Source organism: Impatiens glandulifera, chromosome 2 (genome assembly GCF_907164915.1).
Source record: "Impatiens glandulifera chromosome 2, dImpGla2.1, whole genome shotgun sequence".
Classification (NCBI taxonomy): domain Eukaryota; kingdom Viridiplantae; phylum Streptophyta; class Magnoliopsida; order Ericales; family Balsaminaceae; genus Impatiens; species Impatiens glandulifera.
The window spans coordinates 63,418,803-63,441,928 of NC_061863.1; the positions used below are offsets into that span (position 1 = coordinate 63,418,803).

Consider the following 23,126-nt stretch of genomic DNA (forward strand, 5'->3'; position numbering starts at 1 on the left):
GCAATATTGATACAACAACATTTATTCTTAGCAGGAAAGCTAATATATTACACATTAAATCCACAGTACTTTAGTACAGAAAAGTGCTGCTCATTCATTCATATATAATGGTTTCATAGCAATTAATATAATAATGAATAATTAAGAGTTTATAGTTGAGTGGGTCAGATTGTTGAAGACCAAACATATGATAGAATTTAATATGACAGTTGTTTCCCCGTTGGAAACAAATTAAGATCTTTTATTTACTTATAGTCTTACAGTTACAGATCAATAGGTCAATATTGTTCATCCCCTACTATTGCATATTTAATATATATGGTCCTACTAATGTAACTATATATGCTTCCAAGATTTATAATCAGATAACTCATATATATATATATATATATATATCCCCCTCCTAATTAAATTATCACTATTCCCTTAATATATGATTTTTTATAATGATTGTTAAAATATATAATTCATTAGGATATTTTAAGTGTTAATTTTTTTTTATCTAAAAAGGTAAATACCACGATTCCTACTAAAACGTAATTAAAGACATTCTTCTCCTTTACCGTTCCCATTCATTTTAGGTGGATTAATTACAACCCGTTTGGGAGAAGAATAGGGATGGGTATGTATGTGAAGTGTCTTAATTCTATTTATTTCTTATATTTTATCCCGCTTGAATTAATAATAATCATGGGTTGAAGAAAAAAAATGGAGAATTTACTTAAAATGGTTGATCACGATAAAAAGTAAAATCAAAAATTTATTTTTATATAATTTAAGTTTATTTTAAAATTTTATTTTATATAATTTAAGTTTATTTAAAAAAAATTATAATAATATATTAATATTATTTAAATACATAAATAGTAGTCATATTATTCCAAATACTATTATTATAACTATTATTAAGGTTGGTTTTGAAAAATTGATAGGGAGTTAATCATTATTTATAAAAATATACGAGCTTGGCCGTAATCGATAATCTATCAGATAACGTGCTTGTATTTTTTTTATTATATTTTTTATTTTTTATTTTTTTTTATATTTTCTTATGTCATTATTGTGTCGTTGTATTTAAAGGCCCTTCGAAACGTTTTAATATAAATGAACAATTTTTCAAAAATAAATGAATGTTTACAACAATAATAACACTAAAATTAAATTATATTTATAAAATTAATTAAATTTCATTTATTTGAATAACTGATTTTCTTTTAATTTTAAATATATATTATTATTTTATTATAAAATAATAAAATCAAAATAATTTCTAAGCTAGTAAAAATCTTAAATTTAATATGTAAATTTATGATAGTAAAAATTTAATAATTTTAAGTGTTTACCAAAATAAAACTCAGTTAACTTCTATTAAAATCGTAACATTTAATAATTAACTCAAAATTTTAATGGGTTTATCAACCGTGTCCTTAATTTTTATTATTGTATTTGGGCTTAAGCCCAACGACATCATATGTATTTGGGCTTAAGCATATTAGTAATTTTTGACTAGCCCAAACCTATCCGAAAGTGACAACATCGATTGTTTTCGCTTCTTACACTACCAAGACTGATATCTGCCGATGCTCCAAAAAGTAAAGATCACGCCGGCAAAAGAAGCAATTTTTCTTGAAAAACCAGACCACCTCTACTTAGAACAATCCAAATTTATTATTAAATTTTCTTGAAATCTCTCATAAAATTTGATCCCATTTCTGATCGACAATGATGACAATGTTGTCTATATTCTCTTACAGCAATCTCTTTCTCCAAGTAACCTTAGCCCTTTGTCTCTATCTTCCCCTTTCACTCCTTCGGATTCCGGCGCTTTTCCTCCATGGCCTCCACACCTACGTTCACCCAGATGACGTCGCCCCCGCCGGAGGAAGCGGCGGGATCAGGGCAGCTATACGGAGGCCGGGGGCCGCCGCGGTTTCCGATTCGGAACTCAAACCCAGGAAGCGATCCAAAGATAAAGTTGAATTTGACGAACAGAAGGCTCAGATCTTTAGGCTGAAGCTGAATGAGCCTCATCTTCAGACCCGTTTATATTTCAGTGAGTTTCAATCTGCTTTCAGCTCTACTATAGTAGCCCTAGGTTCCTTTTTCCTTCAGAACTTCATATCTGATCCTGAAAACCCCGGTGATCTTAAGAATGGTGCCATCATACCAACATTGTTAGGACTGGCTGGAATTGTTCGAATTCTCTTCTTGATCGTTAAGTTTTCTTTGGAGAGAGCAGCATCCAGAAGGTCCGAGAAACAGATGAGTGTTCTTTTGGGTATCTTAGGATCTTTCTTTGGTGTTGCAATCATGTTCGATATTATTCCTAATCGGATTCTTGATTTCGATATGAAATCCTTTGATGGGTTTGCTAGATCCCTTACTGCTATTCTAATGGGCTTCATTGCCGGTGCTCTCTACATCCCTGCATCGAGGAATGCCCGTTCATTCTGGCTGGGAACGGATCAGATTCGATGTAATTTATCGATAATTCAATGTGAACAGACCGCAAGAATGCTTCTTTACGCCAATTTCTTATGCACGACATTTGCATCGGTGATTTGGATCATCCCTTTTTCCGAAGTTGTTAAGAAGAATTTGGGCATGTCAAGTTCCGACTTTGAGAAATTAAGAATCTGGTCTTTATTGGGTTCTGGTCTGTTGCAATTTTTAACAGTGCGGCCTAATTTGCAAATGTATTTAAACGAGGGTGTATTATCTTGGTATCAGAGATTGCATGGAGGGAAGGTGCCTGAACTGGATTACAGCAGGGCAAAGGTTTTCCTTCACAACCATTTCTTGAGCCTTGTGGCTCTTCAGTTCTTCACTCCGGCAGCTTTGACACTTCTCTTTACCGGGTTATCACTATCGGTTTGGAGGGTAATACCCTTGTGGGTTTTGGTAAGGGAAGTTGGTTTGATTATGGGTTGGTGGATTAATTTGGTTTGGGTTATGTCTACTTCTGCTAACATTGTCCTATACCGACTAGGCCTCTTGTATGTTTCTTAACATGCTAGTCATTTTGTCCTAGAATGAATACAAATCAAGAGTTATTACACTTTGGCGTCTCGGTGATGTCTTTTTTGTTTACTGTTTCTGGCGTTGGTTCCACTTTTATGAATGAATACCTGTTTATTATGTTGATTTGAGTGAAGATGTCTGGTTTTGAAACAATTATAGATTATAGGCCATGAACCAAAGAGCTGTTATTATCTTATCTTTTCTCTATGATCTCTCTATGGTCTGATAAGAAAAGTAGATTCATCTCTATGGTTTAGTGCTTGTTAATCTTGTGCATTTGTCTTGTTTTCTGGCTTTCTCCTTGTTTATATGTTTCTCTTGTCCATTTTTGTGTACCCTTTTCTTATAGTCCCCATCCCTAAGTTCATGACTTCCTATTTTTCATTTTAGAACATTTTAGTAAGAATTGAATTTCTTAGATATAACTGAATTTACTTCAACTACCTGTTCAATTTGAAATCATTGAATCCATATTGAAAGTGGGGACCTAAAAAGAATTATGGTTTTTATATTTGTACAAGTGATGCTCCACTCCTCTTTGATATTGGATAACCTATAAATGACAAACAACTATTCAATTTTTTTTTTTATTTCCTTTAAAGTCTAGTATTTGTAATAAATTATAATAGAGATGGACTTCAAGAACACTTTGATTATTAATTGCATATAATGGTTTCCCACCAAACTAATTGTTATAAAGTATTTTAGTACAGCAATGAATCCATTACAAATTATAAATAAGTCAACGATAAAATGCAATTTGTTTTAACTAATAATTTTGTGATGAAAGAGGATACAATTTATGAATTAATATACTTTTAGGTATTTTTTTGGTTGGGTCTAATTGGTGAGTGACTAATAAGGTCTTTCTATCTATGCTCTTTAAATTTGTGTCCTGATTCGGTTTCTCTTGATTGCATTAGGTACAGCATTGATTTAGTCTTCAGTGTTGTTTTGCATTATTTTGGTGGACTTTAGCTTGGTTGTGTAGAGACTTCATTATAAAAAGATTTTCATTTTTTTTTTAATCCTGTTTTTCTTTATTTTTTTTATGGAATGAAATTGAATTTTGTTCAAATTTTATGAATTAATATAACTGTAATCAATTACTTTATATATTATTAGGATTAATAATATATGTTAATATATTATTAGGGCCTTGTTCTCTTTGGGTTATTTAAAAAACTCATATAAAATTCATTTTCTAATTAATCACTTCTCACCAATCACATCACTCATATCATTAACCAAAATACAAAAATACCCTCTATTTTAAATTATTATTTTTATTTTATTTATATATATAAATACCCTTTAAGTCTTTTTATCAAAACTAATCATTCATTTCTCAAAATCATCACCCATCATCCAATCTTTCTCTCTCTTGGTTTTTTAAAAAACCCACAACCGAACAAGGCCTAGGATTAATGTGTTGTATTGATATTGATATATGTTTTAATTTGAATATAATAAAATTATATTTAAGTAAAAGATAAGTTAGAGTATTTAATTTTCTTTTTATAAAGAGTTAATTCTCATTAATTGAACTAAGAGGTTACATCTCAAAATGAAAATCTAGATATTAAATAATACGAACAAATGTGGATAAGCAGAGTAAGTCAAAACAAACAAGGTAAGTAGAGCAAGTTCAAACAAACAATGCAGGCCAACCAATTAGAACCCAATTATGCCGTGTCAGAAAAATCTATATTAACTATTCTGAGCGATAATGACATTTGTTATTGCACGTGGATTGATAATCAACGCCGAAAAAGTTCTGTCACATGATAATTAATCATTTACAAATATGGTCAAAATAAAGAGAAATTCGTACAAATCAAATAAAGATATATGTAATCGCCTCCAAATAAAAGATGAGTTTCAAAATCTCATTTTTGAACAAAAGAAAACAACACCAAATTTTGTAACTTTATATACTTTGCTGCTAAGAAGAATATCATACTCGAGAAAATATTACTAAAATATTTTTTGGATATGAAAAGCAAACGATCCACCCAAAACAAAGTATATTATTCTGTTTATAAAAATCAAACGTGGAACCAAAATATAACACCAACTCATATTTGGTAAAAAAGAGAGCACACCTCAAAGAAGCCTAGTGACTAAAACAAAATAACTATATATTAAATAATATTAATTTCTTAAAGAGAAAAACGTTAATTTATATATATAAAGTATTGTGAATTAATAAACATTTGATAGATTTATTCAATTTATACTAATTTTATTTGTTTAAATTTATTTAATTTATTTAATCGAACAACTTATTTAACTTATATAAATATGATAGAATTCATTTATACTCAACTTATTTACCAATGAGTAAAGTAAAAGAGAAAATTGTGTTTAACATAAAATGTGTTTATTATAATTTTTACGTCAATTTATTATGTAAAAGTAATGTAAATTATTATGTTTAAACTTAAAAATTATAAGTTGAATCAGACTAACCCTTTATAGGTTCACGTGTTTGGCGAGAGTATCCTAGTCTAGGACTAGATGTTTCTCCTAAGACTATGACTTTTACTATGGCTTTTGATAAAAATAAATATTGGGTCATGTAAATGTTTTTTACTATAATATAATTAACTTTTGTTCACCAAAAACATATATAAAATTGCTTTATTTATATTTTATTAATAGTTAATTATTCAAACTCTTTCTGTCTTACCCACTTTATATATATATAAAATCATTCTATAATAGGCAAATTAGAAGCAATCAATTAGTATTTTTTTTAGGAAAAAAAAAATATTCGCTTGGAAACTTCTCGAGAAGAAGTAATTGCAAGTTGAATTCCTTCCTACCTCTCTCTCTCTCTCTTTGTTTCTCTCTCACACACAGAGAGAGACACACAGTGGATTTTTCCTTGTTCTAAATACTAAAGAGAAGCTTCTAAAAAAAAAGGCAAAAATGTGCAGACCGTCTTCTTCTCACACTAATCCCTTGTTCTCTTTCTCCTGTCTCCGCCGGTCAAATCTTCTTCAAAAGTTTCATTAACAGGGTAAGAATATCTTTCCGCTCAAATGTTCATTTCTTTTTCTGTTCATTTTTTTTATTTTATTGAATTTTATATATAGGGTGGGATGGCGATGGCTCCGGCGGAGATGGGTGGTGATGATACGTCCGGTGGAGATACGGCTAGATCCATACCTACGCCGTTTTTGACAAAAACGTATCAGTTAGTCGAAGATCGCGCGATTGACGACGTGATTTCGTGGAATGAAGACGGATCTAGTTTTATTGTCTGGAATCCAACTGAGTTCGCTAGAGATTTACTTCCAAAGTATTTCAAGCACAATAATTTCTCGAGTTTTGTCCGCCAATTGAATACATATGTATGTATATAAACTCTGCCTAATCGGCAAATCTTATTATCGGATCTACATCTTCTTATCTGTTTCTAAATTTACGTTTGTTTGTTTAACAGGGCTTTCGCAAGTTGGTGCCTGATAGATGGGAGTTCTCAAATGAATTCTTTAGAAGTGGAGAAAAACGCCTTCTTGGAGATATTCAGCGTCGAAAAGTAACGACGCCTGCGGCGGCTGCGGCGACCGTGACGATCGCTGCGGTGGCGGTGCAGCCACTTCTGGCGTCTCCTTCAAACTCCAGCGATGAACAAGTGATTTCATCGAATTCGGCTCCAGTTCTTATCAGGGAATTAAGCAGCGGCGGAAATTCCATGGAGCTTATGGACGAGAATGATAAACTGAGAAGAGAAAACGTACAACTGAACAAGGAACTGAACCAGATGAAGAATTTATGTAGCAATATATACGGGTTGATGTCAAATTACTCAAATAATCGTCCGGCCGAAACTTATCCCCCATCTCCAACAAAAGCGCTAGATCTGATGCCATTATCTAATCATCTCGACAACGGCGGCGGCGGCGGTGGATGCGGCGGCGGCGATGTGGGTATGAAAGCAGAAGACAGCGGTTGTAGTAATAGCCATAAATTGTTTGGAGTTCCGATTAGTCTAAAGAAGAGAATGAGGGAAAGGGAAGATGATGATGATGAACAACGATTGATGGGGGGTGGTGGAGGAGTGGAGATGAAATTGGAGCCGTTGGATCGTCGGGATGACTGATGAGTTCTGTGGATGGACGGATGAGATTGTAAGATGGGGTTTAGGGGAAGGATAAAATCGAAAGAAATGGACAGATAATATGTGGGGCCGACTGTTACTGTTCCAATTTTAGTAGAACCTTCTTTGTGGCCCATATTTCAGGAAGCTTCCCATTTCTTCTTTTTCTTATCTTATTTATTGTTGTCATTAAAAACTAGATATAATGACTTTTTCATTTTCAATAATTATTATTATTAACTGTTGTTGTTGACTAGGCCTGCCTGTTCTCTAATACAAATTAGATTTTTGGGGAATAATATTCAGTTATCAATGTTTTTTTTATTGTTCTTTGTTTGAGGAAAGTTTTTTTTTTTTTTTTATTATCCTAAATACTTTTTTTTTTAAAAATTAAGAAAAAGTTGATTTTTAAAATTTGAATTTACCTTTTGATTTTAGAGGATATGATGTAGGTGAGATATTGATAGTTTAAAAAGAAAGGATAAAATTAGAGAGTGATTTTTAGTATTTAAATAATAAAATTATTTAATTTGATGATTTATAAAATATTTAGTTTTGAAATAAAAACTAAATTTTATTCTAAAAATCTTTTCACTAGCAAGAAGTCAAAGTGGGTTGTTTTTATTTTTTTTAATTTTATGTTAAAATAATTATATTATTTAAAAAATTTTAAAAAAATATAAAAAAATAAGTTATATAAACCCAGGCCCTCCACTTTTTTTTTTATAATCTATATGTAACATAGAAGGCTAATCAAACAAGTTTTAATATTCATAACAACATATTTAAGTTCTAACTGGGCTGTCTGGATATCTGATTCTGTTATATTTTCAATTACTGCATCAATGGGCTTTAGCCCAATTGAGATTTTTCCTTGACTTCAGCTTTGATATATTATGATTTCAATTTTACTGTAATTCTGTATATTTGGGTATTAATTTATATACAAGATTCCAATGATTAAAGAAAATTAAATATGATGGAAATCAACCAAGTGAAGATGATATTGTGGTTTGAATTTTAATGTTCACACTATCATCTAACTCTAAAAAATAAAAGTAGATACTTGTATTACTTTTTAAATAATATTTTTAAACATTATAAATTGAAAAACAGACTAGCAAAAGGAAAGTAAACAGCTTATTTGAGTTTTGGTTAACTTATTCCTAATTATTTTTTTTTGTAATATCTCACTTTTTAATATAGTAAATTAAATGAATAAATAAAGTTTAGATGAATGATCTGGATGACCAATTTCTAAATATTCAATTCCTTCTCATCTTTTGGAAGAGAGGTTAGGGATGAATTACATAGTTACATAATTATCCATATAATCTTCGCATTTAACACAATTTATAATGCTGTGCTTTTTTTTATAAACAAAAATGTCAGTGCATTGTAATGAATAGAAATGGTGGTTTAATATGTAAATATAGTAAATTATTCCAAGTGAGATAATTATATTATATATGTAAGTTTAGTATTGTTCAAATGATTAATTAAAGGATTCCACCATGGTCTAATTAATAGAGTGGCCCATGTTTTGATACCGTGTTAAACTTTAAGAATTTGAAGTCTGAATTCAATTTATTATAATACAAAATTCCATGATGAAAGAAAGAAATGGAAAGGGTAAAAGGAAACTCATATAATTGTATAAATACGTGATTATACAAAATTAGTGTAACCTACTAAGGTACTCTAGTGGTAAAAGACTCCAGTGATAAGAGTTAATTTAAGAAATCATCATTTTGATTTAAATGAAACATCAATATCATGGTAATACTTTTTTAATTTTTAAAAACAATTATGATTATCTACAAAGGTTTTTTTTTTTTTTGAACTTGTAGAATTTGGTGTAGATTATATATTATTTCATTTTAGTTTAGTTTAGTTGAGGGAGAGTCCGGATAGACATTATTTTAAATAAACTTTAATATACTATTGATATCATTTTACCTTTTCTTTTCCTTGATAATTAACCATATCACTTCATTTTAAAGGTATAAAATTTACAGAATCAACAGAAATAATCCAACCAAATAACCAATTATTTATAAAAAGGTTAAACCAAACCCAACTGTTGGATTGCTGAGGTTAGTGACGGTTAAACCGAACGATCATAGTTAAAATTTAAAAATATACATAATTTAGTTTCAATTTATAGTTAAGATTTAATATATTTTTAATAATTAAAATTTTAAATATATATATATATACATTATATATATAAATTATTACAAATATTTTAAACGAGCAAACCTAACTGATTAATAAATCGAAATCGACTCTCAAACCGACTATACCGGTTAGAAATCGACTTTCAAATTGACTTTATCGGTTTGATTATTCATTCTGGTGTATTAAACCGACATAATCAAACTGTATATCCCTACTTTATTTATTAAATAAAATATATTTTTTAAAAGGTTTATTTTTATTCGAAATGAAAAAAAAACCACGCAACATGACAAAATACTCTCTTTTTTATTTTTATTTTTAAATTTATTTTATTATTACATTATTTATTTTTTTTATAAAAATAAATTACTTTTTAAAACAATATTATAAAAACTAGAATGTATCACATGCAATGCACGAGTAATAATATAAAAAACTGTGAAAAAAATATTACGATAAAAATATGATAGCATTTTTAATTTTATTTTTAACCGTTTTAAGTTTATGGGCGGGCGGGTCAACTCATAATTCGACTCAAATATTCATTTACTCTCATATTGCAGAACGATCTCTAAAATAATTGATATAATTTGATTCCTCAACTCAATTAGTTTGACCTCTAAAGTCCACTTTTTCCCTATACTACGAGTGAAAAGGAAAATGTAAAGACTACCATTAAAATAGCCTAGACGAGACCTACTATATCCATATGAATTATGTCCCCTATCTCTATAAATATGACATAATTATTCTATTATTGCTCACTAATAATAATGAAATCTATAGTGGAGAGTCAAAAGAGAATTATGGCTGGTTAAAAACTATTGATGAACCACCGCGATCATCAGATTTTGTATTTAATTTAAAATATGAAGTGTTATTAGCCTAATTGGTTAAAGAATTGTACTTATTTTTGTTCAAATCATATCTATAACATTTTTAATTATATTTTTAACCGTTTTAAATTTATGGGCGGGTCAACCCACAATCCGATCCAAGTATTCGTTTATTCTCACATATATATCCAAATTAACCATAACTCTCGACCCGACAATCCGGATACTTTAAAAATTAAGCATCATTTTTTTTCTTATATATATATATAACCTAGAGATTATCCTATAATTAACTAGCTAGGTCCTCTATTACTGAAACCCTCCATATTCCCATGTTTCACTCACACATGTAAGGGCAAAATGGTAATATTTAAAAAATACCCTCCCAGTAAGAGTGGATATGGAAAAAGTGACAGAGTAGCTCTTAATTAAACGGGCCTTAATAAATTGTAGACTTTGTTAAGTAAGACACATGGTCACTATTAATGATTATAAATTATTATGAACTTTGAATTTTCAGTTTAATTAGGCAAATATCTGATGAGAGACCTCCTACTGAAAAAAAGGTTGGGTGAGGTTATTCAAAGTAAACACTAAGAAAATCAACTCTACAAATGGATGAGTGTTATTGAAAAGATTTTAACAATAATTAGAGGCATCTTTGAGGAAATTCTAAGATTTGTTGTGGGAAAAGATAATCTATCAATTTTTGGCATGATAATTGATACAGAAAAATAGTAACATGACAAAAGAGTTTTCATCTGGTTAGGAGCAACAATTTACATTCATAATAATGTCAGACATATTTGTTTATGATGTTAATGATTATATGCTAATATCAGATTTTGTCGTATACTCAACAATGAGGGAAAAAACATGTCGGAGAATCTAAATGATCAAATGAAAGGGACAAGATTAAACTATATCATTGATGTTAAGATGATGTGGAAAAAAATTGGATCAATTTAGCGTGAAAAAATAATATGAATTATTAAATCAATTAGAGGTGAATAACTACCGTGAAATATGGTTTGGCACAATGGTACACCCTCAAAAAAAATTTCTTTGAATGGGGCGTCCTTCATGATGGTATCTTTACGGACAATAAACTTCAATCTAAATGGATCGTTAGGGAAAGAGAAGAGATTACTTCACATATTCTTTTGCATTGTTCTAATGTTCAATTAATTTGAAGTTTATTGTGGAGAATTCTTAAAGTTAAATGGGTTATGCAAAGGACTATCAACGATTTTTGGTCTAAGGTGGTTGATCAATGCAAAATTGTTTGCCATGAAAGAAGTGGATTCCTATTTCACTTATAATTTGGTGTACGATATGACTAGAAAGAAACAAGAGGATCTTTGACAACAAAATTGGTCTAATAGAATTCTCAAGACCCTTCTTTTGACCTCTCTCGCGGAGATTAGGATGTGTTACATCGTCGTTTCTACAAGATGATGCATCTTGGATCTTCTAGACGAGATGAGAAAATAAGTAAGGTTTTGAGGTTACATTTGAAACCGCTTTTGTATTTTGAATCATTGTTTAACCTGTTTGTCTTAGATTTAAAGTTATTTTTGTTTTGGTTTTAGCCGGTTTGTTTCGATTCACTGCATTTCTTGTGGTGGTTAATTGGCGTGAGAATGTTCCATGTGTGAGTCTTGGTTTTTGTCACGTCTTGTTTAGGTTTTCTTTCTTTGTTGATCATGTTTTGTTGGTGCTATTTAGAACTGTGCCTCGATTCGGTTCATCTTGACTGCATTGAACATGACGACAAACAATTTTTTGATCGACCTTTTGATAATTTGTTCTCATTTTTTTCAATTTTGTAGGTACAACTGTCTACTTTGTTGGATGTAAGACTCATAACAATTTTATTTGTTGAGATTATTTATTTATTTATTTTTTTTGATAGGATGAATTTTATTAAAAAATAAATTAGAATAAAGCGGATTAAGTTTAAAAGTGGAAGAGGGCTGTGCAATCGATACGTGTCTTCTCTGTCAAAATCCATCCACATCAAACATCACTCTTTCACTTCACTTTGCACACAATATTAATGTTCACTTCATTCTACTTGGATGGTGGGAATTAATTGATTTTATTGTCATTTTAAAAGTTTTGAAAATGACTGTTTTACTTTTACTTTTAATCATTTTATATTTATTTTTTTACATATTCTCTCGTTAATTATATAAATTAGCTTTTGTTAAGAACTTAAAAAATAAATAAATAAACTTATAATGAAGAATGGGAGAAGAATTTATATTCAAATATTTTAGGCGGGCGGTCGGGGCGGGCGGCAGCCGCTTTGCGAGAAAGGCAGGGTCCAATAGTCCTCCAATGAGAGATGATTAAAGTGGGTGGGGATTATAATGATGGACAGCAGTCAACTCCAATATTTCACGTACTTACGTGTCGTCTCATTATAGGTTTATTCCAACTCACCATTTCATGTCTCTGCCGCCTCTGCTATAATAAATAAATAAATAAATATTTACATAACTTTGACCAGACTCAATTTCCTAATAAATTCAGGCATAACAACATTTTTGTTCTACTAATTAACTAAACAAATAGTTGTAACTGTGTTAATTTCTTATCAAAGAATATAATTAATTAATTACCTAATTGTATTATTTTACCAAATTAGCCATCCCGTAACCCTGGGATATATATTCGATGGCATCACTCATATAATATAATTAATATAATATGGGGTACGTAGGTATTCCATATTTTTAGTACTTATGCAGTATTATTCCAGAACCTGATTCAAGATGACTTGCAAATTGCAATTACTGGAAAACCTAAGACTGTATATATATATATATTTTAAGACTATCCTTGGTATATATTTTAATATATATATAATCAACTTATTGAAGTGAAAATAATTAAATTTTAAAAGAAATGCAGTAGATGATTATCTTTTTGTTAGTTTGGTGGTGGATAGTGGATGGAGATTCTCGCTTTTTTCTTTTATTTCAACTTTCACTGTAAATGAACATGCTTACAAATCCCAAATATTACTGGTTGATATATGCTTCAATATTCAATTAATTCATGATACGACCTCTTTTTGTTTTTTTTTTTGTAATAGTATTTTAACATCTATGATCATATGCTCAAATTGTTTTTGACAATTGATTCACCAAAATACCAAATATCCAACAGAATATCATTTAAAAGGAAATTTATATTATACGGAAAAAAATTCGCGAACAGTCCAAATTAGGTATGGATATTCGATCAGTTTTTGAATCAACATTTGATATAGTGTCAAAAGTGTAACTGCGACGTATCATTAACTCATTTCCATTGTAGATACAAATGTCACAATTAAATATATATTTGATGATCGGTTCAGTGGTTTCGCTAGTCGACTTAGATATAGAAAGTGTTAGGATCGGGATCGCCGAAGTAGATCGGGGGTCTCGCTAGGACGAACGCTTACACAACACGCCGGTTGATATTAACTCGGATAAAAGTTAATATCGGTCTCTATTCTTCGCAAACCGTCACAAGCTTTTGAACTGAGTTCAAGTGCGGAAATGTTTCTTTCGATTTGAAGCAACGGATAATCGGTTTGGAAGATACAGAAAAAAAAGAACACAATACACAAATGTTTTATGCATGTTCGGAGCAAACTCTCCTACGTCACCCTTTCTTCTCGAACCTTGAGAAGGATATTCACTAAGAATATTCAACATACTTTACAATACGTCAAATAACTGAGGCATATTTACTGCTCATTATTGACTTACAACTCTCACTTCTTACACAGAATGAATGGAATTACAATACACTTAACACTTTTGGACATAATATAAGTAAGAACAATTTAGGCTTTGATGATTCTGAAATATGTTGTCTCACTGTTTTGTATATTGTATGCCGTGGTGTTCTTGATATGTATTATATTTGTGTCTTGCTGCTGCTTTTCAACCTTCTCTTAAATAGTGAAATATGACAACGATCATATTTCTCTTTCAACGGATACCTGAATGGTAATCCTTGGATCCTTGATTCTGATTGGTTGGTCAATAAAGAGCTGTATGACATTTAATGTAGTTGATACTTCCCAAGGAGCAATACAGCCGACCAATTTTGTCTTCTCTTGATTTTATCATTAGAGCGGTTTGACAAATACCTGCTCCTTGGGGACTGCTGTTGGACTTATAGTTATACCAAAATAGGTATTTGATCACTTTTGGCAGTTTTGTGCTTCTTAAAGTCTATCATCAGACTTGTATCAAAAAGGCAATAACACAGTCTGCATATTTGAAGGCTTCCTTCTGCATATTCTTAAAGTAATCTGATTTCACCAAAATGGAAACTTCTAGCCGTTCCATATCTTTGGTCTGATCGATTAAACTGTCGGTTATTTTTGTGTTTTGTACGGTAGCTTAAGATTGTGCCAAATATTGTACTGACCGAACATCCTACCGGTTTGTTGTTTCAATATCGGTTGACCGGTCTTTGCTGTCGAAGAGTAAAAAACCGATCTCTGAGGTATGAGTTTACCAATCTTACAGCTGAGCGGTAAATCAATTTTTCATTGCCGAGCCGATCTTCTATTGATTCTATTGTAAATATAGCGAAATAGATAGTTTGATTAGTGACTTCCGGTTTATGCTGCCTTTGTGATATCGGTCGAACGGTCTAGAGTGATAAAGATGATTTGAGAATATGACCGATCCCTGCGTTTCTGCACAAACGGTGAATTTGACTAAGTTCTTTAGATAGTTAATTACCTACTAATTACCTATCTATTTTATCTAACAGAAAGAAATTAAACATTTTTTTTGAATTAAAGATAATTAACAGGATACCAAAAAAATTAAGACGTTATGCGTTGACAATACATAAATAATTTTTATATGAGACATTACTATAATTTGTTCGCTAATATATTCCATATGATTTTTGACGTTGGAAGTCAAAGATTTAATCTAAGATCTTGTTCTTTGGATTGGATGGAGTGTTATTCACGGTGCGATTCATAAGAATTATATTAATATTAAAAAATGTTGTATTATAGAAAGTCATTGTCGTATGTGTCATAATGATGTTGAATTGATAACTTACTTACTTTTGTATTGTCGATAATTGACTAATATCGGCGGTCTTTTTGTAGAGTTTTACTAGGATTCACTAGGTGATGTTCAATTTTTTGGGTGTTTGCTGAGAAGTTTAGATTGATGTGATTAATATGGTAGACTTACATTTCAGTTATTATCCTAATTATTTTCGGGTGGACTATCTGGTTGAAGAGAAATCGTCGAACCTTTAATGATTGTAGTTGTATGATGTGTATAATTTATAATGCTATTATTACAACGTTTTCTTATATTATTTCTGAAAATTCGATGGAATCAACCGGGAAGTTAATAGAACTTCTAGAATGCCTATAAACTCAATAACATATTAGACAACATAGTTACAAACTATTTTTTTTTTTTCGTTTTTATTTTTTTCTATAATATTTTGTTGTTATTTGTAAACTATTTTTATTATTTATAATATAAATAACTATTTTAAAAAATTAATATAATAATAATATTATCGCACCTATATATCTAATCTAATTGTCTTAATTAATAATATCTTACCAGTTTCTTATTATATATTTATATATACTTAAATAAATATATATTTTAATTTCACCTGTATTATTTCAGCCCCTTATACTAGTGCCACAGCAAATATATTAATATAATTATAATTAAGATTTCAATAATTTATTCTATTTATTTTGCATTATATATATTATAATGTCCCGAATCATGAGAGACAATTATATTCATTTGCGTGTGCTGGCCATTACAGATTAAGTGTGTGCCATTTGGAATTGAGAAAATATCGATCGGTCATCTAAGCTTTATAATGATATGTGTTGTAATTAATTAGACCCACCGTCCCACAATCTATCAAATAAGTACCGTCCATTTGAAAGCACAATTTAAAATTTTGTTTTATTATCATTTTATAATCCTATTTATATTTCTTAAAGGAATAATCTTTTAGTTAATCGCGGCAAACATGAAAGTCTTTAAAAAAGGTCTTACAATTTTATTTTATTTGAAAAACGCGTCTTAAAACAAAATATAAATAGTACAAAAAGTTTTAATTGTTTTTTCTCTTCAGAAATATATATATATATATATATATATATATATATATATATATATATATATATTATATATATATCATTTTGTTTCTTTTTAATTATGTTATTATTTGATGACAATCGTTTCATTACATTCCATTTTAATAATAAAAAAATCTTGAAGAGTAATACTTTTCTTATGAAAATGGATCAAGGGGGAGATTTTCTCTTGTGATATATCTGCCCTACTTTGATTTGAAATTAATTAATGTGAACAGTTGTGATGAAGAATGAAGATTATTTAAACTTAGTTAGTGCTTGGACCCCGGCATCTTCTTGTGTTTGTTGGTGACATGGTTTTTAAGTGCCAAGACCTTAATAAGACAAAGAGTTTGGACTTATCTTTTGTAGCATGATTATATATATTTTAAATAATTCTAGTAATAAGATAAATACAAAATAATGGTTTAAGCAAGCAAAAAATAAAATAAAATATTTTATTTTAAACTACCAAAAAAATATGGGCACCATCAGCCTCAATCAACTAGATTCCACATAGATTTCACATATTTCATTGATCAACCTCAAACAATTGATCAATTGCAATTGGAAACTGATCCATGAATTAGAATTGAGATGAGTTTGAAAAAAAAAACTAATATGAAGAAAATAAAATAATTTTTGTTGTTAAAAATAATTAGGAAATTAGGGTAATGTCACCATGTCCACAAAAGTAAAATTTATTATGTATCTTATTTTGTTCAGTGTGGGCTTAAACTCACCTCAAACGCTATTATTTTGTTAAATTTTTTAATGTTATTTACTTTTTAAAAAATAATAAAGTTTTTTTAATGGATAATTTTGTTATTATTATATTACTATTTACTCCTATGGTGTTCATAAGTAAGAAACATGTTGAAATATCTAGATAAAATAATGTTTACTAAAATCATTGCATCAATTGTTTTAAGTTATTTAAATAAAATAACATGTATAAATATAAAAAATAAAATAATAATTTATAAGAAACCCTATAAGTTCTAAATCATTGATGAATAGTTGACTATTTATATTTATATGTAGTTTTAATTGTTTAGAGTTATTATTAATTTTTAAAATGATCCATATAATTGATAAAGTAAACCATTAACCACAACTATAAAGCTTGTCTTTAAAGCATTCTTTCCCTCTTGAAGATTGTTTAGATCAATGATTAAATATAAAAAATGGAACATGAACTCTAATCATTGCCTAATCTAAAATTTTATACCATAAAAAAAGATTTGAAATAAAATTTTGTAACACTGGAATAGGTTGTATATAAAATAACAGATGTCAAAAGAGTTTGGTACATAAAATTCCTTTCAATAATATTCTTAAGAATAATAAAAAGAAGAAGAATATGGTATAAAATAATCTCAAATAACCCAAAACTAAGTACTTAAAATAAGTCTTATGAATGGTAATTAAAGTGAGCATGGTATATGTTGAGAGCCAAATTAAGGAAGAAAAAAGGAACCATTCTAAGTGAAAAGACTAGCCGGGCCGGTCCCATACTATTATTTTCCACTATCTAAAAATTATAAATGAACAAACAAATACCATAAATGCATGAAGAATTTCTCCATTTCTAGTCTAAATCATACTATTTCAGTCGTAGATGATAACAGATATATACAACTTGCTCATGTGATCTGATCATTTTAATTACAATTCGTACTTGGTAACTATTTAACTATATATATATATATATATTATGGCTACAATTTCCCAAGCTTGTTGATAACATATTTTTATCTCAATTTCCTAGCATATTAATCATGTGATCCACCAACTAAGGTCTTGTTTGTTTGATAAATCAAATCAAATTATCAATTATTAAAAAATAAAAATATTTTGATTACCCAAATATATTCGTAAACATCAAATAATTTAACTCCACATAACATTAACCAAACATAAAACAAGCACTTTAGCTTAATTTGAAAAAGCAAGCAATCATGAATTCATTCGTTCCCATTTGTGCAAAAGATATGATATTTAAAAGGATGGGAAAATTAAAAACAAAAGAGAAAAAGTGTTTATTCTTCATTCCCATCTAGCCAATAGCCACTAGACAAATGGATTCTTCACCTTTACATCTCTCTGACTAATTAAACTCTTAAGCAGCCCTTTTTATCTTTTTTTATATATATATATATATAAATGTGCATGCAGTCAACATTTTTATTATTTTTTTTAAAAATATATCATATACCCTTTGCCTATAAAAACATTCTAATTGTTCTTTCTCACTCTCCATATAATTCCATTCCTGTAAGTAAAGATGGGGAGATATTTAGACACACTTGTCATGGGGAGAGTTGTGGGAGATGTTATTGACGGTTTTGTCCCAAGCGTGAAAATGAATGTGATTTACAACTCAAACAAACAAGTCTCTAATGGCCATGAGTTCATGCCTTCTTCCATTGTTTCCATGCCTCGTGTCACTATCGGCGGCATGGATTTGAGGTCCGCCTATACTCTGGTAATTACTATTTATTCATTACATTTTCTTCTAAATATTGCATTAGGGTTTCACTAAGAAGATGTACATGTAGATAATGACTGATCCGGATGCCCCAAGCCCTAGTGATCCATATCTAAGGGAACATCTCCACTGGTATGTATATATTATATTGTTATTAACTTATTAATTGGATCTTATAGAAATGATCATTAATGTTTTTCAGGATTGTGACAGATATACCAGGAACAACCGATGTTACTTTCGGTATGTATGAATAGTTAATATAATATAAGAATAATAAATGTGAATAAAATGTATGCATGCAGGAAAAGAAATAGTGGGTTATGAAGCGCCAAGGCCAGTGATTGGAATCCATAGATACGTATTCATATTGTTTCAGCAAATGAGAGGGAGGAATACAGTTAGGTCTCCATCTTCGAGGGACCAATTTTGTACTAGGGATTTTGCAGAGGACAATGGCTTAGGATTGCCTGTTGCTGCTCTTTATTTCAATGCTCAGAGAGAAACTGCTGCTAGGAGAAGATGATGATGATCTTTTTCAAATAATTTATATATATATTTGGGATATTAATTATAAATTAATATAATTGTGTGTGACCATTGCAATTTCAGTTTGAGGTTTTACTGTACTTAGTTGGGACATGAGTGTGGAATTAAGCTATTTGGTTTGGGGCATGTGGGTCCTATTTTTTTTAATTTTTTCTTTGATATGCTGACCTACAAAAATAAGGGGGAGGAATCAGATCGACACGGCTATGACACGTGTTACCTGCCACTTATCAACATTGTTTGATACTATGATGAAACCTCAAGATACTAAGGATCTCTTATTGGGTGGGTGGTTGTGTGCGTGTCCCCTGTATCTCTTATATATATATATATATATATATATATAAAATATTTTCTAAAATTAAATTATGGTATATATAGTTAAATAATTAAATTAAGACTTCAAATGGGTTTGGTTTTGAATCCACTTATAAGGGCTGCTTAGTTTTGGATTAGATTGATTTTAGACCGATGGGTCAAATCTACTACAATAAGGAGTATTGTAACATCTTCACCTACTCCCCGTTAACCATTGTCCATCAATCCATAAAACGTTGAAATTCATCGTATTGATACAAATTAAACCATTATTCAATAAAAATACAAGCTTTTGGTCAAAATTTCAATGCAAATAAACTTGTATACACCAAGAATAACCAGCTAAATCAAACTTATATAACATATATTACCATTTACAAGCCACTAGCATATTTACAAGTTTGATTCACCATCGGGTCGTGTTGGTCCTCATGTGCTTATCTCGGAGTTGCACTGGTGCTCTCTTCTATAACTTCTCGTTCTTCCCCGCAACATGTTGGAACAACTGATCACTTTCTCCGCCCCCATTCCTGATTTGACCTGCCCGGAATCCTCTCTCGTATCCTCCTCCTCCTCCATCTGCTGCAGGACTGTACATGTACACATGGCTGCGGCAGAAGGGAAAGGGCTACGAGAGACGGGACAGAAAAGATCGGGAGAGACCCGATTCTTTCTAATTTCGGGCGTGGAATTACTCTCCACTTCCGAAGAATGAAGCAAACAAGCTGCTGGGGTACAAAGGCCCAACGGTAGAGAAACCTTTGATTCCTCTTTGGCTGGAATTCCAGTCAATTTTACGAACGATACAATAGCATGACGGCAATGTGGACATGGAATTGAACCCTGCTGTTCCAAAGGAACATTATTAATGTTGGCGGTTGAGCAGAGGTATAGAGCGCATCTCACACAAAGCTTATGACCACAGCCTGGAGATGAAAAATAAGAAGATGAAAAAATTAAAACTTCTTCATTTCAGATTGAATTAACATTTCTAATATTCAGAAAGATAACTGTCTAGAAGATCAAACCTTCTGCAGCTACAGCGCATGATCTCTCCAAGCAAACGGCACAAGTATCAGCATCATCCACGCCACTGGTTATCGACGAAGACGGCTGCAATCCATATTCTCTGCAGAGTTCGATCAAGACACAATTTTTATTTTTAGTATTCAAAATCATGTGTCTGATCAAAAACAGGGTATTGATGCAAATTACCTGGCTATGTTGAGTACGCTAAATAAAGGCAAGGCCAAATAATTGGAACGAGGAAAACTAGGTATTACTGAAGTAGAGTTCGGGTTTAGTATCGGTTCAAGCCAATGACGCCTCCACATCTTAGCGACGTCTAGAGGTAGCCACCTGCAACAAATTTATATTTGATAGAGGTCATCATTTAAGGAAAAACAATATAACACAATACAAAAATACAACAAGCAAATGAAAGGAAAACAAAGAACAACAACTTGAATAAAGAGAATCTAAACAAATTAATGATATACCCGTTGCAATTTAATGACAATCGACTAGCACCTCTTGCTAAGAGGATCTGCAAAAAGAAAACTAATAAAAATCCATTTGTCGTGTTGAGTATCATCAAGGTTTTACAGGATTATTAGCTATATAACAATCAACCTGAACGCATTTCAGATTTCCTCCACACGCAGCATAATGCAAAGGGGTGCTTCCAGCACCTATATATGTAGAAACTAAACGCGTTGGAAAAGTGAAATTCAAAGGAATAGTTATTGAAAAAAGGTAAAAAGAAAGAACCTATCAAGTCCATTGATGCTCCATAATGAAAAGTGGCAGCTGATGTATTTGCTTGAAGATCAAGTAGAAGTTGGACGCAGTCGAAGTAACAATTCAAAGCAGCCATATGAAGTGCAGTAATGCCACCATCCGCAGCTTTGTTCACAAACTTTGCAAGTGCACTGTGTATTAATGATTAAACATGTTAATAATGCAGACATCAAACAACATATAGTGTTTTCTTATTGCAAATAAGATAGAACCTGTTGCGATTGCTTATTGAGGTTGAATTAGGGTTTATGGAATCAAAAGGGAGGCTTGGAACAAAGTCTGAGACAAGAAGCCTTATACATCTAGCATGGCCATTCACTGAGGCAAAGTAAAGAGCTGTTCTTCCACTAAGGTAATCAGCTCTTCTAACCTATTCATTATTATTATTATTATCATTATCTTGATTTGAAGAAAAGTTTTTAAAGACTCACGTTGCATTTGAAGAGCACAAGAGTTTGGACAACTTCCCATTGCCCATATCTACAAGCTTGCATCAACGAAGTCTACAACCAAAGATCAAACAATTTCAGGTTTAATTCGTGAATAGAAAAAATGAAGCATGAAAAGAATCGATATGATCTGGGTATCTACCTGACCACAGTAATTTCTAGAATTCACATCTGCCCCATTCTCGAGCAATAAGGAAACAATCTATTAACACAATGAATGGATGGGTCATAAACCCACAAAAAGTAAATAAATAAATATTGATGAGGAGAATTAGGCAGAGATCGAAAGCTAAACCTCGTTGTGCCCTTTAGCGGAGGCGAAGTGGAGAGGAGAGTTGAGGCCGCCGAAGGTGGAGTACTTGGCGAGCCATGGATTGCAATCGAGGAGCATCTTAGCCTCAATTAAATCGCCGTCTCTGGCCGCCGATACAAGTCTCTCGCCTGACGCCGAGCACCCAAAAGAATTTCCCATCTCTCGAGAACAATCCCCGTTAACAGACCAAAGGGGAACCACACCAATTTGTTCAACACTCCGATTAAATTAAAATCAGACAACAGATTTCACACACAACCACATAAAGGAAAATGGGTTTTGATTATTATATCTTTTCATCAATAAACTAAGCAGATTAATCCTTTACTACCAATATTTGTTTTTGTTTTTTTTTAAACATTTTCAAGATATTTTATGCGTATATTCCAATTTTTGAATTAATTTTAATAAGTTAGATATTTTTTTTTTCTCAATTTTCGTTTCAAACAGAAAAATGGTGAGACTGTCAAATGTGTTAAATTAAGATTAAAGGTCGTTTGTGACCCGATTATCACTAAAATAGAATGTAAATTATCTAGATGGAAAAATAAAATAATCTTAAAAAGGGTCGACTAATCCTCATTAAAAGTGCATTGTCATTATTCAATCTACTAAAGTATGACAGTGAAAATGAATAGAATAATGTGTAAATTTATATGGGGATATTCTAACTCATCGCCCTGTCACCTAGTTAGTTAAAATAAGGTTAAATGTATTAAAGATCATGGAAATCTAGATATTCGAGATCTTATTTCCTCGATCTAATAAAATTTTTATATCAAAATGATGTAATAGATTTGCAACATAGCCGAATAATTTTTGAACATCGATGATCAAATGTAAGTATGATAATAATTGATCTAGTTGGTTCACTAAAATTTCTAATTATTAAACGGGTTATAGAATTTG

At 30.7% G+C, this 23,126-nt stretch overlaps 4 protein-coding genes across 4 annotated transcripts; 3 read left to right on the forward strand and 1 right to left on the reverse strand.

Moving 5' to 3' along the window:
* The first annotated feature begins 1,560 nt into the window (after nucleotides 1-1,560).
* On the forward strand, nucleotides 1,561-3,149 carry LOC124925623 (transmembrane protein 161B). The gene has a single exon (XM_047465678.1). It carries the CDS (start codon nucleotides 1,723-1,725, stop codon nucleotides 3,007-3,009), a length of 1,287 nt encoding a protein of 428 aa, XP_047321634.1. The 5' UTR covers nucleotides 1,561-1,722; the 3' UTR covers nucleotides 3,010-3,149.
* Nucleotides 3,150-5,876: 2,727 nt separating this feature from the next.
* Nucleotides 5,877-7,374, forward strand: LOC124928233 (heat stress transcription factor B-2b-like). Its single transcript, XM_047468766.1, has 3 exons — nucleotides 5,877-6,046; nucleotides 6,123-6,380; nucleotides 6,473-7,374. The coding sequence occupies exons 2-3, from the start codon at nucleotides 6,129-6,131 to the stop codon at nucleotides 7,130-7,132; spliced, it is 912 nt and encodes a 303-aa protein (XP_047324722.1). The 5' UTR covers nucleotides 5,877-6,046; nucleotides 6,123-6,128; the 3' UTR covers nucleotides 7,133-7,374.
* Nucleotides 7,375-18,578: 11,204 nt separating this feature from the next.
* On the forward strand, nucleotides 18,579-19,348 carry LOC124927326 (CEN-like protein 1). The gene is made up of 4 exons (XM_047467723.1): nucleotides 18,579-18,785; nucleotides 18,859-18,920; nucleotides 18,991-19,031; nucleotides 19,094-19,348. Exons 1-4 carry the CDS (start codon nucleotides 18,585-18,587, stop codon nucleotides 19,312-19,314), a joined length of 525 nt encoding a protein of 174 aa, XP_047323679.1. The 5' UTR covers nucleotides 18,579-18,584; the 3' UTR covers nucleotides 19,315-19,348.
* Nucleotides 19,349-19,878: 530 nt separating this feature from the next.
* Nucleotides 19,879-22,495, reverse strand: LOC124925929 (E3 ubiquitin-protein ligase XBAT33-like). The gene is made up of 10 exons (XM_047466066.1): nucleotides 22,200-22,495; nucleotides 22,047-22,106; nucleotides 21,887-21,958; nucleotides 21,668-21,825; nucleotides 21,426-21,586; nucleotides 21,288-21,346; nucleotides 21,155-21,201; nucleotides 20,871-21,014; nucleotides 20,684-20,784; nucleotides 19,879-20,581 (listed from the first exon to the last, which is right to left on the reverse strand). The coding sequence occupies exons 1-10, from the start codon at nucleotides 22,374-22,376 to the stop codon at nucleotides 20,085-20,087; spliced, it is 1,476 nt and encodes a 491-aa protein (XP_047322022.1). The 5' UTR covers nucleotides 22,377-22,495; the 3' UTR covers nucleotides 19,879-20,084.
* Nucleotides 22,496-23,126: the final 631 nt, after the last annotated feature.